The sequence below is a fragment of the Ylistrum balloti genome, unplaced genomic scaffold (assembly GCF_031769215.1).
Source record: "Ylistrum balloti isolate Yb309-2 unplaced genomic scaffold, AGI_CSIRO_Ybal_v1 Utg369790, whole genome shotgun sequence".
NCBI lineage: Eukaryota > Metazoa > Mollusca > Bivalvia > Pectinida > Pectinidae > Ylistrum > Ylistrum balloti.
Window position 1 is genome coordinate 543,464 of NW_026781974.1, and position 17,147 is coordinate 560,610.

A 17,147-nucleotide genomic window follows, 5' to 3' on the forward strand; every position below is an offset into this window, starting at 1 on the left:
ATTTTGTCCCCATTGTTATTGGATTTAAGTTAAAATAAAGATTATGTATGATTATAACTGCAGGAACCTGAGGATGGTTACTTGACAGATGAACAGGAAGCCCCTGCATCAGAAGATGCCGTACCACCCACCTATCCTCCAGGACAGACCTCCTCAGCTCCCGCAACCACTAGTCCCCCAACAAGTGCATCACAGTCACAGCCCCCATCTCAACCAGCCTCTCAGCCTGCCTCTCAGCCCCCAACTCAAACACCAGCCTCTCAGCCTCCCTCTCAGACACAGGTACAAAATAATCAGGTGAATGTGAGCCACGTGTCGCCACAACCAATCCACCCTAGTAACCAGATCAACAACCAGCTCAACCAACAGACCTCACCAACAGCACCTTCCCCTGCCCCCACCACCAGCCCAGGGGGTCAGTCTGACAATCCAGACACTGGGGAGGAAGAGTTGGACAATGGTAATAAAAAACCAACACCTGAGTGAACAACAATGTGACCGTAATTATAGAAAACAACACAATGCACAAGTACAGATAGGAGAAGTGCTACAGGTTTGAGTCTGTGAGAATTCCCTTTGTTAGAAAGTGTTGAACAATGTCTTCAATCTCCCAGTCCAGGGGATCATTGATACACTAAAATGTGCACAAGTCTGTTTAGTTTGTTTCATTCCTATAAGGAAATTGTTATTGTGAAAAAATGTTAACTATACTCATCAACTTGGTATGTTCATCAAACTGGACAAAATATTTTGTTGAAGATACAAAATGGTAAGATATTAGCAGAAGTGTCCGCATATTTTTCTATTCTTAGTGCATAGAATCCAGGCTACATCCAACCAGAGCAAAGTTTAATCTGTTATTGCTTTGAAAATAAGACAATTCATCATGGCACCAGGAGCCATGTGTTTGTTTAAGTCTTGTTGGTGACCATTGAATGCCGGATTTGAAAGACCAGACCTTATGTGCACATTATGTGCACTTCACTGTATGCCTGCATTTTTTCTAACCAAGCAGCATAGCTATATGTGTGTCTGCAGGTCTCGGCGAACAGTTCCTACATGCACATCTTCAAGTCTTCGAGGGAAGGAATAAAGTTACCTGTGATTCACATTAGAGAATGAATGGTTATTTTGAAATGACACCATTTTATATTGGTGTTTGTTATGGCTGTGTGTGATGCATGTGATCAAAGGATGAAATCAGGGTTGTAGAGGTCTCCTGGTCATGTGACCCAAACTGATGTGACCGTTGTAAAGACGTAATATATATTTAGGAGGGGGAGTTATACAGAAAATTTTAGAAAATTGGTTTTGAGATAATTAATCTTCATCTTGCCATTTAACATTTGGTAAATTGCAAATTCTCATGAGGTTGTCCTTAATTCAGAAATTGAAATCTGTACATTAAATGTTAGTATTAGCTATGTAAACAGTTCATAGGAATAAACAACTGTCCTAATAAGAACTAACTGCAGCTGTTTTTAATGACTGACAACTTAATGTAAGTCAAAACGCATTGTTTAGGATTCTGATTCATAAAAGTGACAACCATTTTTTAACCAATTTCATTTATGAATATAAGCTAGTCTGAGAATATGTGTTCTCTGTTAGATAGGGACAAGAGAAATTTGTATATTCTCTGTTAGATAGGGACAAGAGAAATTTGTATAACATTTACATGAATGCCATGATTGAAAGTTCTTGTTACCAATCACTGTTGATGGTTGTAAAAACCTTTAACAAGTTCATGATGGACCAGAGCAAATGTGTAGATGATAATAAGGATTGTAAGCAGTCTTAAATGTGGATGATAAACAGGTGTAACAGTACACTTATTTAAAGACTGCAGGTTTAAAATAAAATGTGTTCGTATTTATTTTGCACAATGTTTATGTAATTAGTTCCAAATATTATGGGGTCTGTTCTAAGTTTCATAAGCTTAAGACATCAATCAAAACATTGTTCTGTTGCCTTGATGATGATCATTTTAAATCCAGATGTACATATTTTTTTGTTGAATTTCTGTTTTTATTTAACAACTGGAGATGCAGTTTTGGTAAAATTACAAGATTTGGCGTTATAGGTAAATATTGCTTGAGAAACTATATACTATGGTAAGTTTACTTTATATAATCAAGAGGGTAATGTTCTATATTTAAATTTTTGGTTAAAGACAACATCACACAGAAGCAATTATCAGAAACAGATCAAAATCCTACATTGGTGTTGTTAGTTGCAGATAGACATGGCAGTAGAAGGTAATATTTTTCTCATTTACAGGTGACTAGAGGAAATTTAAATGCCTTATTGTAGTTGAATTATAATAATACGACAGAGATAATAAACACGGTTGTATATCCATATTGGTACAATATGTACAATAGTATTCTAGATTTAATTCGACAGTAAAAGTTTGTTGATGTGACACACTAGTTCTTGTAGACTCATGCGACTGTAAATCATACTGGTAAGTACAAGTCAAACTAGCATACCCAGTAAAGTGAGGCAATCAGGGAAGAAGGTGTTTGTCTGCAAACATTGATTGGACTACCTGGTCAATTTAAAAAATCAACTTACATTATCAGTATACCATACAGTTCTGTATTTACCTTTTTGATTGCCATATATATCAGAAATAAGGGCCCTGATTGCTCTGAACACTTTAGCCAAGTCACTATGTTATGTGTTTACACATGAACACTTAAGTACAGCCACAATAATCTCTGTTGACTAAGTTGAGGCAATCCATTGATCATTTAGGATAAGCACCTGTTTTTTCTGGATTAGCACCTGGTCACTTAGGATTGGCACCTGTATTTTCTGGATTAGCACCTGGTCACTTAGGATTAGCACCTGTTCTTTTTGGATCAGCATCTGGTCATTTAGGATAAGTACCTGGTCACTTAGGATTGGTACCTGTGGATGTTATTATCTTTGAGATAACAATTCACACAGTATTTCCTCAGTCAGAGCAGAATAGATCAGTTTTAGCTTATATAACCATACAACTTGTGCCTTCTGAAAAAAAAAATGACCAAGACATCTGGTTATCTAGAGAACAGCATGGAACTAAGGTCAACATGTAATTGATGATGAAGTTGTTAAAAATTTAAAGTGTCATTTGCAATGCCCTGGTGTATTATGGTGCCTTCTTACCATCCATACATAACAAGGCTGGTTTTGATTTTGCTAGATGAACATTACTTCATTTTTGCTGTTCAATTTCACCTTAAAAAGGAGCTTGTCCAGAGTAAAATGTAATGTGGTATGCTTAAGCTTGTGATACTGTGAACAGGGAAGCCCAATATCAGCAAAAATGCAGTTTATTTTATAGTAACACTAAATTCCCAAGATAAATAATGTCTACACACAAGAAGAAAAATCATCCATATAGAGTTGTCAGACTTTACACTTTTAATAGGTTCTGATGTTTTAAACTGATGAAGTATAAATCTTGCAGTGCATCACGTTCTTGACAGTGCAGATTGAATATATCACTTTTTCTCCTGAATATTGCTGGGGTTCCATGTACTATAGGTCAAGTTATGTGTTAACCTTTATAGCAATGTGTTCTGGTATGATCAGCATGATACATTTTTGTTGTTTTGTTTTTTTTGGTACAGGAACAAGTAAATGATAGCTTGATTGGTATTTTATGCAGTGGTTACTCTTGGATTTTTTGGTAAAATATTTTCCTACAAAAAATGGCGATAAACTGATCTGTTGATAGATTGAAATGTTTTTATAAGAAAATTTGCACCGTAATTAAAAAAGAGCTGTTTTATTAAACTTTCAAAGATTGATGTTCTTTTCTATCTTGTTAAATAATATTATTATAAATGATTATACAGTACTGCAAATGTCTCTTGAAAAGGATTCATTGCAAAAATGACATGTATCAACTTGTGATGTAATTTTGATTGAGATATATTTATGCTACACACGTGTGTAATAAATGTGTGATGTTCACATATAAGACGATGTAGATGTGTACAGAATACACTTAAGTATTTTTACTGTTCACGGCACTGTGTATCTATGTATCATGTTGATGTCGTGCGAGTACATACTTTGTGTTACATTGGTGTGCATGTACATATTGTTGTTGAGATGTTGAGTAACTATTAATGCTATATATGTGAGTGTGCATGTGTGAGTGTATAATTACTGTATCCTGTCGATGTCGACCAGCTGATAGTGCTAACACATTGTAAGGTGTGGTCACACGAGAGACATGTGCTTTCATCATTGTTAATGTACATATAGAGTAACCTTAAGTTGCCTTGCATAGTATGCACAGTGGCACAACGCGGTTCAGACTTGTGATATCCTGTTATATAATACACAGCAACTGTATAATAGGTAGTTTTATTTTAAATACACATGTATATATTTAAACCTGTTCTAAATCTTAACTTCATCCACAATGTACTCTTCTTAGTATACAGATACTAAAAATACACTATGAATTATTATGTAATTGATCGGGAGATACATTGTAAGGATACCACTTTGAAAAACTTTTTTTGTAGAGACTGGAATTGGAAACATGATCTTTGAAATATCAAGGCACTATTTATGATTTCATAAATTATGTATTATTCCTACTTGTGTATTTGAATTTGTAAACTTTCACTGTCTACAATCTCAAATGGTCTTATCTATTTTGGAATATTTTAGTGGATTGTTCAGTTATTATACCAGTCACATGAAGGAAAAGGATTCCAAGGAATATATAATTGAAAAATATTAAAAATACATGGTAGATTAATCACAAGCTTTGAATCAAATGCAGAAATTCCAGAAAGTTCAATCCAAAAACATTAATATGGAATACTTTGGTACTTTTCACAATTTTCTTAATAGGGTTATACATTTGGTATGAAATTTTCAATTTTCCAATTTAAGGTCCAGTATCCCACTTCCTACTTCCCGGCCTTTCATTGGTCCTTAAATGCCTCGCACCCCCATGTAACTTCCTGATTTCTTAAAAAGGATTCCCTATGGAGCTTTTGCAGTATCTCACTTTGAAAGGACTTTTTACACTAGCTGATTCAACTGATTCAGATCTGAAATGGAGTGAATAAGTTTTATTCAGCAGAAACCTGTTCAGTTTCACAACATAGAATAGATTTTTTTTTTTTGCAAATTATGTTTACTTTGGAATTCAGACATATCATTTTTTATTTATTTTTTTTTTTTTGTTTAAACGGGCACAAAATTTACCCTTATGTTAGCAAATCTATGATGTTGCAAGGAAAAAGTTCAAACAAGATTTAAAGGTAATTTTTTGTGTAAATATGATTGCTATGTAGCTTGATTGGCAAGAACATAGAGCCTGTGTACTGAGTGGATCTGGCAAGGCTTATCTGTAAATATAGAATCAGTTTGGAAGAGGACCAAATTCTTTAAAGCTCTTTCTGTACGTGTGTTGTTGGTGCTTTTCTTATAATTGATAGTGGAAAAAAGACCTTTGTATTAAAACTACTGATTCATCAGTAAATCTGCCAGTAACATCAGTCTTTTCATCAGAAGTTGTAAACTTAACCAAATTATTTGTCTATGTTGCTTAAAACATGTTGGCAAGAAAATATATCCCAGCAATGATAACTTGGTATTGATAAGAAACTAAAATACTTTCAGAGAAAAGGTATCTCAAAGAAAAGGGGATGACCATGTTGAAACAGGATACTTAGAAAAATAGCATTGTTGATCTTGGAGAAAGTGCATTTTAGAGCAGAAATATGACAAATATGTTGAAGTGTTGCCTAGAAATTTTGCCAAGTAAAGTTAATTATTGATTGTCTTGATAATTTGCTTTCCCAGAAATAACTGGTAGAACAAATTGGATTTGTGTCTTGATAACGTGTTGATTTTAGAAGTTATATTTAAGAAGCATGGCAATCTATTTATAGGGAACAGTCTACTAATATCACATGGTAATTGTTACAGTTTAATGTAAAGGTATTAAAATGTCGTCACCAAGATCTTAATCAAATTGTGAATCTTATAGAGGATTTCACAATGACACTCATGCTCCTTTAGAAATGTGGGGTTAAGATTTTTTTCTGTGAACCAAATACAATTCTGATTGAGATATTCTCATGTTAACATTGTTTTCTTCTGCCACAATTACTTGTACATGGTTTTTGTCCATGCAACATTACACAGACTCATTGGAAGTATCGTCATAATTTTATGTCCTGGCGTTGAATGTACATTTGTGGTTTGTCCACAGCCATAGTTTTATTCTCGATAGTTAAAAATGATAATGTATTTTGTTATTTTTGTTTTTTAAGAGAAGTTGAAACAGATAATAAGTTGATGTGTGATAACGTTCCTTTTTCCGTAGGAAATATTTTAATGACTAAAAGTAGCTTAAGTTATTTTCATGCTTTATCATATGAAATTGAGTCATTACTGCTGTTTCAACTTGGAAATAATTCATTAAAGTGAGTTGTCACAAAAATGTCCGACTTCAGTTATTTTTATGCCCTTGCAAGAAAATTGCTAACTTTTTAAAAGAAGCTGATATTGAAGTGAAGTTCGGTATGTAGTTGTGTAGTGAGAAGATGCGGATCAAGCTTTTATTTGGTTCCAGTCGATCAAAGTTTCAGAAAAATGGCCCGAAGAAAGCAGCAGTTTCCACTCATTTTCTTACGGTCCAGTGGAGATATTGAACTGAAGTTTGACATGTGTATGTGTTGAGAAGTTTTTAGATCAGGATGAGCCATTGTGTTTTGCCATTGTTTTGTGCTGTGCAAAAACTTTCCATTCAAATAACTTCTGCTCAATAACCAAAAGACCCAAGGTGCTGATATTGGGCCTATAACATGAAGGGATGAAGGGCTACCAGGTTTGTCAAAATATGTGACTTTGACTTACTTTCAGAGGAACCGTATATTTTTTAAAAAATATTTAAACAACTTCTCAATAACCAGAAGGCCTAGGATACTGAAATTGCGCCTGTTGCATGCAGTGATGCAGGGCTACCAGGTTTGTTCATATTATTGACCTTGACCTATTTTTAAGGTCAAAGCTTTTTAATAAGTCAAAATCTTTAAACAACATCTTAATAACCAAAACACGTCTGGTACTTTTATTGGGCCTGTAGCATACTAGGATGTAGGGCTACCAAGTTTGTTAATATGAATTACCTTGACCCACTTTCAAAGTCACAGGATTAAAATATGTGCAAATATTTAAACAACTTCTCCATTACTAAAAGATCCATGGTGCTGATATTGGGCCTGTAGCTTGCTTTTCAACAATCAATATGTCCAGAGTAATGGCAATTATGTAGAGCATGTATGAAGAATATGATTTCAAGTTTGCAGAAAATGTCTTTATGAACCAACAATATCTTCTATGTAAGCTGTAGAATAGTTGAACAATTTGTTTTAGGCCTATTTAGCCTCATTCATTAACATTAACAAATTCATTTGAAACTTGGTAAGCTTGAAAACCATAACAATGATACAGTGTTCTCGCAAATAGCATTTTGTTTTCATTCAACAATATTTCAAACGGATATTGCCCTTTATTCTTTTAAGCATTTTAATCTTGTCCTGAGATTTCTCCCAGTTTTCATTCAATATCTTTAAAACTTGGTAAACTTTATTTATCATTAAAACATATAGCACTGTTTTTCCTCTAGACTTTTTGACTTGTCATTTCCATACTTGTATTGTTTGATGCAGCAGATCCTCTATATTTCTATGGCATGGGACATGCGTATATTGTTCCACCTACAGTACACTTTGTTTCAGGGAGAGAAATATTTCATTTCCATATTTTATGTATACGTGTTCAATGACTAATAATACAGCAAGAAGTGGTTAATGAGCCCAAACGATTATCTGACCATGAATTATTTCAGAAATTATTGCGAGACAGACTTCATAGAAATCCTCTCAGGTATTTGGAAAGAGTAGTTTCAGAGCAAATTCTAGCAAAATTCCCCATTCTGTCAGTAAGGACTGAATGGACTCTCTGAATTAAAGAAATGATTGTCCTTCTCATGCAGTGATGTAAAATGAAATTGACTGAAATCTAAATCTAATTTTAAAAAGTCAGGGTCTGCACATGTGGGGGCGACAACATGATGGCTTTTGGTCATCTTGACCCTTCAGGTCAGATGGCTGCTATAAATAAAGCAATAATTACAAAAAACGATTTTTTTTTTCATTTTAATCATTTTCAAAAACTGAAATAATACCCAGTACAATTATACCACTAACAAAATTGTCTTCCTTTATCTTTGCCCAAATGTACAAAAACCACAAGCATCCCAATGGTAACATGTACATTGTATGTATTAATAATAAACATCTATAAGTGAAGGATATGATTAATGAAACATCTCAAGTTTTCCAATAAAAGCAAACTGACTAAATTTATTGTAGAGTACAAGAAAAGTTACATATACTATAGGTTTGATAAATAGACCAAATGAGTACACAGGGATGTGTAAGCATTACTGTTTTGTAAGAAGTTTTTTACTTGTGTCTACAAAACCTCTATTGGTCCTAATATGATTTTAAAACATGTTTTAAAAAGTTATCTGTTATCAATATAAGAATCACATTTCTTTATCAGAAAATCTCTTCTCACGATAAAGATTTTACCACACTCACAATTTCATCTTCCTCTCTTGGTTTTTTTATATTAAACAATTTTTTTTCTATTATCATGATTGTACATCTCACATCTGAGCTCTCTTACAATTACACAATCATTCAGTGGAATCTGTAAGGATCACAAAATACCTAACTACCCTTCACTTATGGGATTTCAGAATCCTGAAATTTGGTTTAAATGGAATTCATAATTTGTCACTTTTGAAGTGAAAGTATATAAAGAAATCTTAAGTACATATCAACTCCTATAAATAACACTGAATTCAGAGTTTTCACTCAAGTTTGACACTTTTTTTAAAAAAGTGCCACAACAGACACTCAATTACTGGTATCTAGTTTTGCTTTAATTAAATATCCACAGCTTAATTGATTTCAATGACTTTCTTACAAATAAAATTCAGATTCTGCAGTAAAAACATAATATATTTCCTAGCACTTTGGGTATACCTCACAGTGAATAAACACCCTATCATTTTAATGTATCCTTTACGTTTGTCACAATAGTAGTGCTACGGCATCAATGTTTGCTGATATAAACTATTGAATTTGTACAAAAAAATTGTTACCGTTTATTCTCCTAGTTAACCAATGATGTAAAATCAAACTTGTCTATAATAATTAATACTGTTCTTATTACTATCAAACTTAGAAAAAAAAAACCATTATACTCAGAATTCTAACCAAACACTAATTAAATCATATTCAATGAACACACAAAAAACATCTGGATAGCACCTGCAACACTGATAAACCAATATTGAAAAGTAGTTTTGCTCTGATGATTCTTGATTATGAGAAACACATCCTCAATTATGAGAAATTTTGTCCTCAATTATGAGATACACATCCTCAGTTATGAGATACAAGTCTTCAATTATGAGATATTGTCCTCTATTATGATTTAACGTCTTCAATTACATGATAATGTCCTTCATCACAAGATAACTGTCCTTTGTTAAGAGATAAATGGCCTACATTACAAGATAAGTGACTTTGATTATAATACAAAAATAACAAGTACCTAAATTTAGACCAAAGAACATAAATATGATGACCGAACAATAATAGCAAATCATCACAGGGATTTTACCATACCAAATCATTGAGGGCATTTTACCATACCAAATCATTGTGGGCATTTTACCATACCAAATCATTGTGGGGATTTTACCATACCAAATCATTGTGGGGATTTTACCATACCAAATCATTGAGGGCATTTTACCATACCAAATCATTGAGGGCATTTTACCATACCAAATCATTGTGGGGATTTTACCCTACCAAATCATTGAGGGCATTTTACCATACCAAATCATTGAGGGCATTTTACTATGCCAAATCATTGTGGGAATTTTACCATACCATATCATTGAGGGGATTTTACCATACCAAATCACCCAGGGGATTTTACCATACCAAACCACCCAGGGGATTTTACCATACCAAATCACCCAGGGGATTTACAATAATAAATCATCCAGGGGATGCTATAACAGTAAATCATCCAGGTGATTTTACCGTACCAAATCATTGAGGGGATTTTACTATGACAAGTCACTGAGGGATTTTCTCACATGATAGCAAATGATCATGGGTATCTTTTATATGCTAAAACAAAGTTCATGGCAGACAATCAGTATTCCTATTGCACAGATTTATTTCCATATTAAAAACTTTTGATCAAACAATATTGTTACATAACCTGTTAAAATCTTAGCAAGTCTGTGAACTACATGGATACATTAGTAATGTAGAATATTAATAAACTAATGAAAGCAGTAATACATTCCCAGCAGAATATCACACAACAAAAACATAATTAGCAAAAGATGTAAAATTAAAGTTCCATATAGTAAACAACATGGTATGATATGACAGTACAGGGCTTCTAGATAACCACCGAAATCATACACATGTACCACAATAAACAAAACATGATATAACAGGAGATTTTGACAATAAATAAGGTCCTCAACATGACATTAACAGGTTTTGGTAGTCTTTTCATGAATATTGTCAAAAAAGTTCAAAAAAAAATATAAGATCTATCAGGTTAACAGAAACTTCAATATTTCAATATTTTTTCTTCACAAGAAGAGGTGTTCTTCATATGGCAATAACAAGTGTGTTGTGACAATAACAGGAGTGCTGTATGTGATAATAACAGGGGTACTGTATGTGACAATAACAGGGTCTACACATGATATCAACACAAGGTTTGTCATGATACCTGTTTTCAAAATGAATAATGACAGCTGGATGTACTGTGAATTATTCCTTACTATTCGAAATGAAAAATTTAGCTTATGAAATAATAACTTAAACAATGGCATCATAATTTACAGAAATGGTGATGATGAGTAAAAGTTGGAATGATTCATGTCTGGTGCAGAGCTAGAACAGGCTGGACCATCTCCTGTGTGAGTTCAGCTGGGAATGAGGTCAACATCTGTACAATACTACATGTCAAATTTATCAACCTGGGGAAGAAAAAAAAATCAAAATCTTGTTTATTAAACAATGCAGCACAATAGATTGTTTATCTTAAATACAATCATATTTCTTAATGTACAGCACAGTTGAGTTTGGGCTGTAATACATAACATTTTAGAAGATAAGGCCAATTTTTTAAAAATAACATTTTTTTAAGTTTTATCACACTAGTGAGTTCTTTTATCAATACAATTTGATTTGGTATTAGCTGTAATGACACTCGGGCTTTTTTCCGATATAACTTCTGGTTTTTATATTATTTGGTTTCCACTGTGATACAAAACATTATATCTGTTGTTTGGTTTTTAACATGCAAGTTTGAATTAACATACAATATTATGTACTTTATGACACGGTCTTAAAAGTTTTGTAATTTTCACTAAAAATTAGAAAACTGAAGCAATACACAAATCAAACTTCAATAATTTTAGCATTTTGCCTTCAAGTATGATAAAACAAATTTTCACTAAATGCTACAAAAGCATTTAAATTTCTTTTCCTATTTAATTACACAATACCAACCATTGTTTGTGTTCGTTACTCAGCTGTCTGCCACTCTCCCCATCGTCAGCTAGGGATGCTTTCACTACCTTGAAATTATCCTCTATGCTTTTCTTAAAAGTCTCCATACAGGCTGCATCTAATGAGGTCACTGATTGCTAGTAAAACGAATGAAGTTCCAATTTTCTTTATAATAACAAATTATCCTATGTTCATTTTATTGAAATACTGTAGTCTTCACAACCTTTCAACATTTAAGCATCATAACAGTGTAGAAGTTGAGAGTACAGGCCACCTTACTAACATCGAATGGTGGGAATTTTCTTTTAATTGAATGGTAGTCTCCAGCTAAAGACTGAAGGGTTACTAGTTTGAACCCAAGCAGTTGCATGGTCCTTTCCATTACTTCTTCCTATTGCACCAGTATACAACTGACAAGAGACTTTTAAGTGTTTACCTCTATACAAAACATCTATCACAACCATAATGTGTTAGTGAAAATGGTCACAGCCCTGGTAAAATCATTTAATGAGCTAACTCAAATTATAATAAGTAACATTACAATATCAGCAAATATGGAAGTGACTAATAAAATTCTGATAGGATTCCAAAGAAAGGTAATATGTACATAAATATTGATATTCAGCCAACTTTATCACCACATAAACATTTAATCAAAATAGCCATATTGATTACAGACAGGAGGTGTGATGTTGCAGTCAGTAGCCAGTTTCACAAACAAACTGAAACATTCATATCTTTACTTTTACAGGCATACTTTCGACTCCTATTTAAGTTGCCCACATAGTAGTATATTCACCATCTTTTTGTAATTTGCCCTCAAAAGCATAAGTGAAATGAGGGAGAAATTGCATTTTACAGCAAATTATATGGACAGACTGGCAGGGTGAAAGGATGATAACAGACAACAGTAGGGAGCTGGAGATCAGGGTAGGGGAGGCTTAGGATGTGGATACAAAATAACAAGGAATATTTGTATAACCGGCACCAGAATTATAAATTGTGGGAGGTATAACACCTCACCTAATTATGTTAGTTTCTGGAAAAACTATGAAACTGCATACTTACATATAGAATGGCCAGCTGGTGGGCAATGTATTTATGGTCTTGTAAATTGTGTAAGTCGGAATTAATTTGCATGGAAAGAGAAAGCAGCTGATTCATACAGGCAAGGTCCTGATAGTAACCTGTTACAGAATAATGGAGAAAAAATAATCATTACTATTACTACATGGACAGGAATATTTCAACTTGAGTGCAAGAGCTTGGCTTGTCATTTATAGACCTTATATTTGGTTTGAGGTTTTTTGGGGTTTTTTTTTGCAATTTTTATTAGAATTAATCCAAAGAACCTATTAGCATAAAGACATATGCTTCAAGTCAAGCTCATATTATTGAAAAATTAATAAAATCAGATACAGGGTCGATACAGAAAAGCCCTTTGATACTGAATTATGTATTAATGATACCTACCATCTAAACCAGTTTTCTTATCCAACAGATTAAGGCCATCAGGTCTGGAGAGAAAAGTTGCTGCCCTTGGGAATACCCGGTCTAAACCTCGCCATACAATGTATTGCTGTAGAATCACATGTGAAAGTAGTTTTAGATGACTGATACAAGACCTTCATTTTAAGTTTCAGAGTTCTCAGTTGTATTCAAGAAAATTATCTTCATGAGAAAATGTATACACTGTCAAGATTAATTTTTGAAGTCAAAATTACACATAAGCAGATAACTGTGTATATTTGTATATAAATGATATGTGGAAATGTCATTATCAGTTTATCTTTAAGGAGGCAGTATGTCTGTCATATTTATGCAGTTTACTGATTAGTTTTTATGTTGAGTTTAATTAAACATTGTTATCTAGGTGTTCACTTGAGCAGCCAATCTACAGCATCGTCTAGAGAACATTTGAGTAACAAATATGATGTCTTAGTTAGAGCAGTGTTGAATCAATAATAGTATTAGAATGTAGATAAATTAGAATTCTTTACATTCTATACATACAGTGAACATAAACAACCAGAAAACTTACTCCAAGACTCATATCCTGCTTCTGTCTCAGGAGAAGTTGCTTCATTCGGTCATGGACAACTGTAGCTAAAAAAATATTTCAAAGTGTTGGCTAAATTTCATTTACACATATTTTTGTTTTAAAATCTAAACTCAGACATTTTAAAAATAAAGAGATTGTCATATTTATGAATTTATAAGTCAATACCTGTTTTACGCTCATCAATATAAATAGTGTTCAGTAAAATAACAAATCAAGGTATTTCAAAGCCTACCCATCACAGTGCTAAGTCATGCCTCCTACCTTTGTCGGTGAATTCACTGCTAACTTTTCCCAGCTCTGACTTTTTTCCATGTTGCTGAAATCAGATATGTAGTAGCGTGTAATTTCAATATACTTTTAAAAACTGACTTATTGTACACTGTTCTTCATCTCAAACACCTAATCGATTTGAATAAAGAATTATTGTAGATAGTAATTTGTTGTGTTCTTCTAATATACTGTTTCATCAAGCATCTTTGAAACACTATTTGCACTACTGCAGTTTTTTATGATACATTAGGCTATATTACAGACAAATTCAATTCATTTCCGCACATAAATTTATCCTGATAGAAGCAAATTCACCACAGACAGAATGACCCTGTTTTGTAGGACAGTTAGTCTACTGTAAAAGGATGCAACATATAATCTTCTATTACATCTCGGAGTTCCTTCTTGCACAGCACGTCTAACTGTGAACAGAGAGACATCATCTCAATCTCAATGTCTGTTGGACTTGCTTCCCCTCCTGTAAGTGGCTCATGTAATCTGACATCCACTGTCAAATGAAAAGAAAATGACTGAAATTCATGTTTCTGCACAGTATTTCACACTGATAACAACTACACATGACTGAAACTCATGTTTCTGCACAGTATTTCACACTGATAACAACTACACATGACTGAAATTCATGTTTCTGCACAGTATTTAACACTGATAACAACTACACATGACTGAAACTCATGTTTCTGCACAGTACTTAACACTGATAACAACTACACATGACTGAAACTCACGTTTCTGCACAGTATTTCACACTGGTAACAACTACACAATTGCTGATTTTAATAGCTGAAAAACTTGGACTGACTAAGACACTGAACCTTCAAAATATATTAAGAGTTTGCGACAATTATCTTGCTGCTGTAAAAGCCACTTTTCCTCTTCATCTTATGTTCTTTCATAAACATGCTTCTGATATTAACATTATGGGATAACTATATATATATATATACACACATCATCATTTGCTTGGTCCAAGTTACGATGACTTTCAATAAACTTTTTTACATCATCTTGGGTCAATTCCAGACAAATATTGAAAAAGGTTGATAGAACATCAGAATAATTCTGACTAATTTCTGCTCTGAGATAAATCTGGAACGAAGATAAAACTGCATACGTTCATGACTGATTTAAGGCTGCCTTGATGCTTTTCATGATTTTCGGATTTCATATCATTAAAGGAAATGGCGTAATGTGAAGAAGAAAACAATACAGGGTTTTTTGTTTTTGTTTTTTTGTTTTTTCGTTACAGCACAAGGATGAGATGATAAAACTAAGTAACAGTGATAAATTAGATATGGAGTCAGTGACAAACACATAAATTGTCTACAAAGATTATTAGTTGATTGCTTCACTCAATGAGAAGAACAATTTGAAATGTTGATGATGATGATGATGATGATGATGATGATGATGATGATGATGATGATGATTGACGATATGTCATGATCAATAGGATGAGATGGTGATGATTAAACATGATCATGAAGATTTGTTGACAATTCAATTATTTAAACAGTGTGAAATCCAATGAGCAGCCATAATAAAATCATGAAAATGTATGTGCGTCAATTTCTGAAAAAAAGGTTTCACTGTTATCGATGCCGATGGAAAGATTGAAGTGGTATGGTTTATACATTTGTGTAAAAGTAAACACATAGCCCTCTCCCTTGAACACTCTGAAGATAAGACAGTAGTGTAATGAAGATTTCATGAGTTAAACATCAATCCGAATTATCCGTGCAATAACTTATTGAGTTGATATATACCTTTGAATGATGGAACATAGTGCATGGGAACGACTAGAGGAGGAGCACAGGCAGCAGCCATGTTGTCGCTTTTCGCATTATAATCTGCGTCACCCAATTGCTTTTATTAAGCAAGTATCAAGTAAAGCGCCAGTATGAGTAAGGTAGGTTAATTGAGATAGCAAACTGTTGAGTTATACGGACCACAATTGCAATCGGACGTTTAGGAAAGTGTGAAAGTGCATCCATTATTGGTTCATACGATTAGACAAATTCATATTTTTGTATTCAAATCTTTATTTACAATTATTATAATAAGGCCTTAGACACCTGTTCATTATTAATAATTCTGTAAAGCGGATGGATCACACGATTTCTTCCGTAATGTCAGATTTTGAGAGAGTTCATGGCGATGGACAGAACAGCTAAATATAGTTATGAAGCTGATTCCAAAGCTACCACCAACAGTGACTTTGTCGACGTTGCTTACTTCTGACACTTTAACGTAGACATGCTCGTCCGCGAAAGGCCGTAATAGTGGACGTAAAACCCGTTAAATAAAATAACAAAAATATGATAAATAAAATAAATACTCAACCGCACTTCCACACATATAAGAAGCTTTATTTCATTATGATAAACAAAGCTTCGATGTATTTAATTAATTGTCCCATATTCACTGTTCAACCCCCCATTTCAGCTTTGGATTTTTTTTATGGCAATGCCATGTAAACACGTAATTTGATGTTGAGAATATCGACTTTCTTACTAAGATTACATTTTAAATAGTCGATTGAATTAACCGACTACAGTTTAGAAATTTTGTTTTCATATGAATACCGGCGACTCGCCGGCTGTGGGCAGGTTAACGTTCTCTTCAAGATTTACAATGGAATAAAATGACTAAACATACAGTGTGACAATTTCATTGAATTTATGAGAGGTAGGATCGTATATATACGTCCCTGTGAGAGGTAACTACACATACCAACATACTTAAGAAAATACTCGAATAAGGTCAGGAGGCGTGTCAAATAGTCTCGATCTTATCATCAGTAAAGATCGTACATTATGTAGAGTGCGATTGCACAACAAAGACAATTACAATGAGAAGAAAGAGGATCTTCAGTAAGTAAACTGGAATTTGAGACGATAATTACCTAAATATCGCCAAAGACATCAATGGATAAATCTATACAAACGAACAGAAATTTTCCACAAACTCATTAAAACGTACACTAAGTGAAGAAATTACCGGAACAGTTGTAAAAAAACGGGACTTTGTCATGTCATTTATCCATCTGCATTATCTCTACGCAACATAACTTATAGAACGCATGGCTGATGGCACGCTGCCTTTCTCACAAAAGACCTCTTGTGCTTGTTAGCACA

The 17,147-nt window shown here is 33.5% G+C and overlaps 2 protein-coding genes across 2 annotated transcripts in view; one reads left to right on the forward strand and one right to left on the reverse strand.

The window, feature by feature from the left end:
* Positions 1–6,941, forward strand: part of LOC132544337 (probable ubiquitin carboxyl-terminal hydrolase FAF-X) — a 38,001-nt gene extending 31,060 nt beyond the window's left edge. The window contains exon 55 of the mRNA XM_060207920.1: positions 64–6,941. Coding sequence (XP_060063903.1) covers positions 64–486 — 423 coding nt within the window. The 3' untranslated portion in view covers positions 487–6,941. The remainder of the gene's footprint in view (positions 1–63) is intronic.
* Positions 6,942–8,183: 1,242 nt separating this feature from the next.
* On the reverse strand, positions 8,184–15,838 carry LOC132544290 (uncharacterized). Its single transcript, XM_060207865.1, has 8 exons — positions 15,777–15,838; positions 14,379–14,497; positions 13,981–14,035; positions 13,699–13,763; positions 13,131–13,236; positions 12,726–12,844; positions 11,658–11,794; positions 8,184–11,122 (listed from the first exon to the last, which is right to left on the reverse strand). Exons 1-8 carry the CDS (start codon positions 15,835–15,837, stop codon positions 11,020–11,022), a joined length of 765 nt encoding a protein of 254 aa, XP_060063848.1. The 5' UTR covers position 15,838; the 3' UTR covers positions 8,184–11,019.
* Between the last annotated feature and the right edge of the window lie 1,309 nt (positions 15,839–17,147).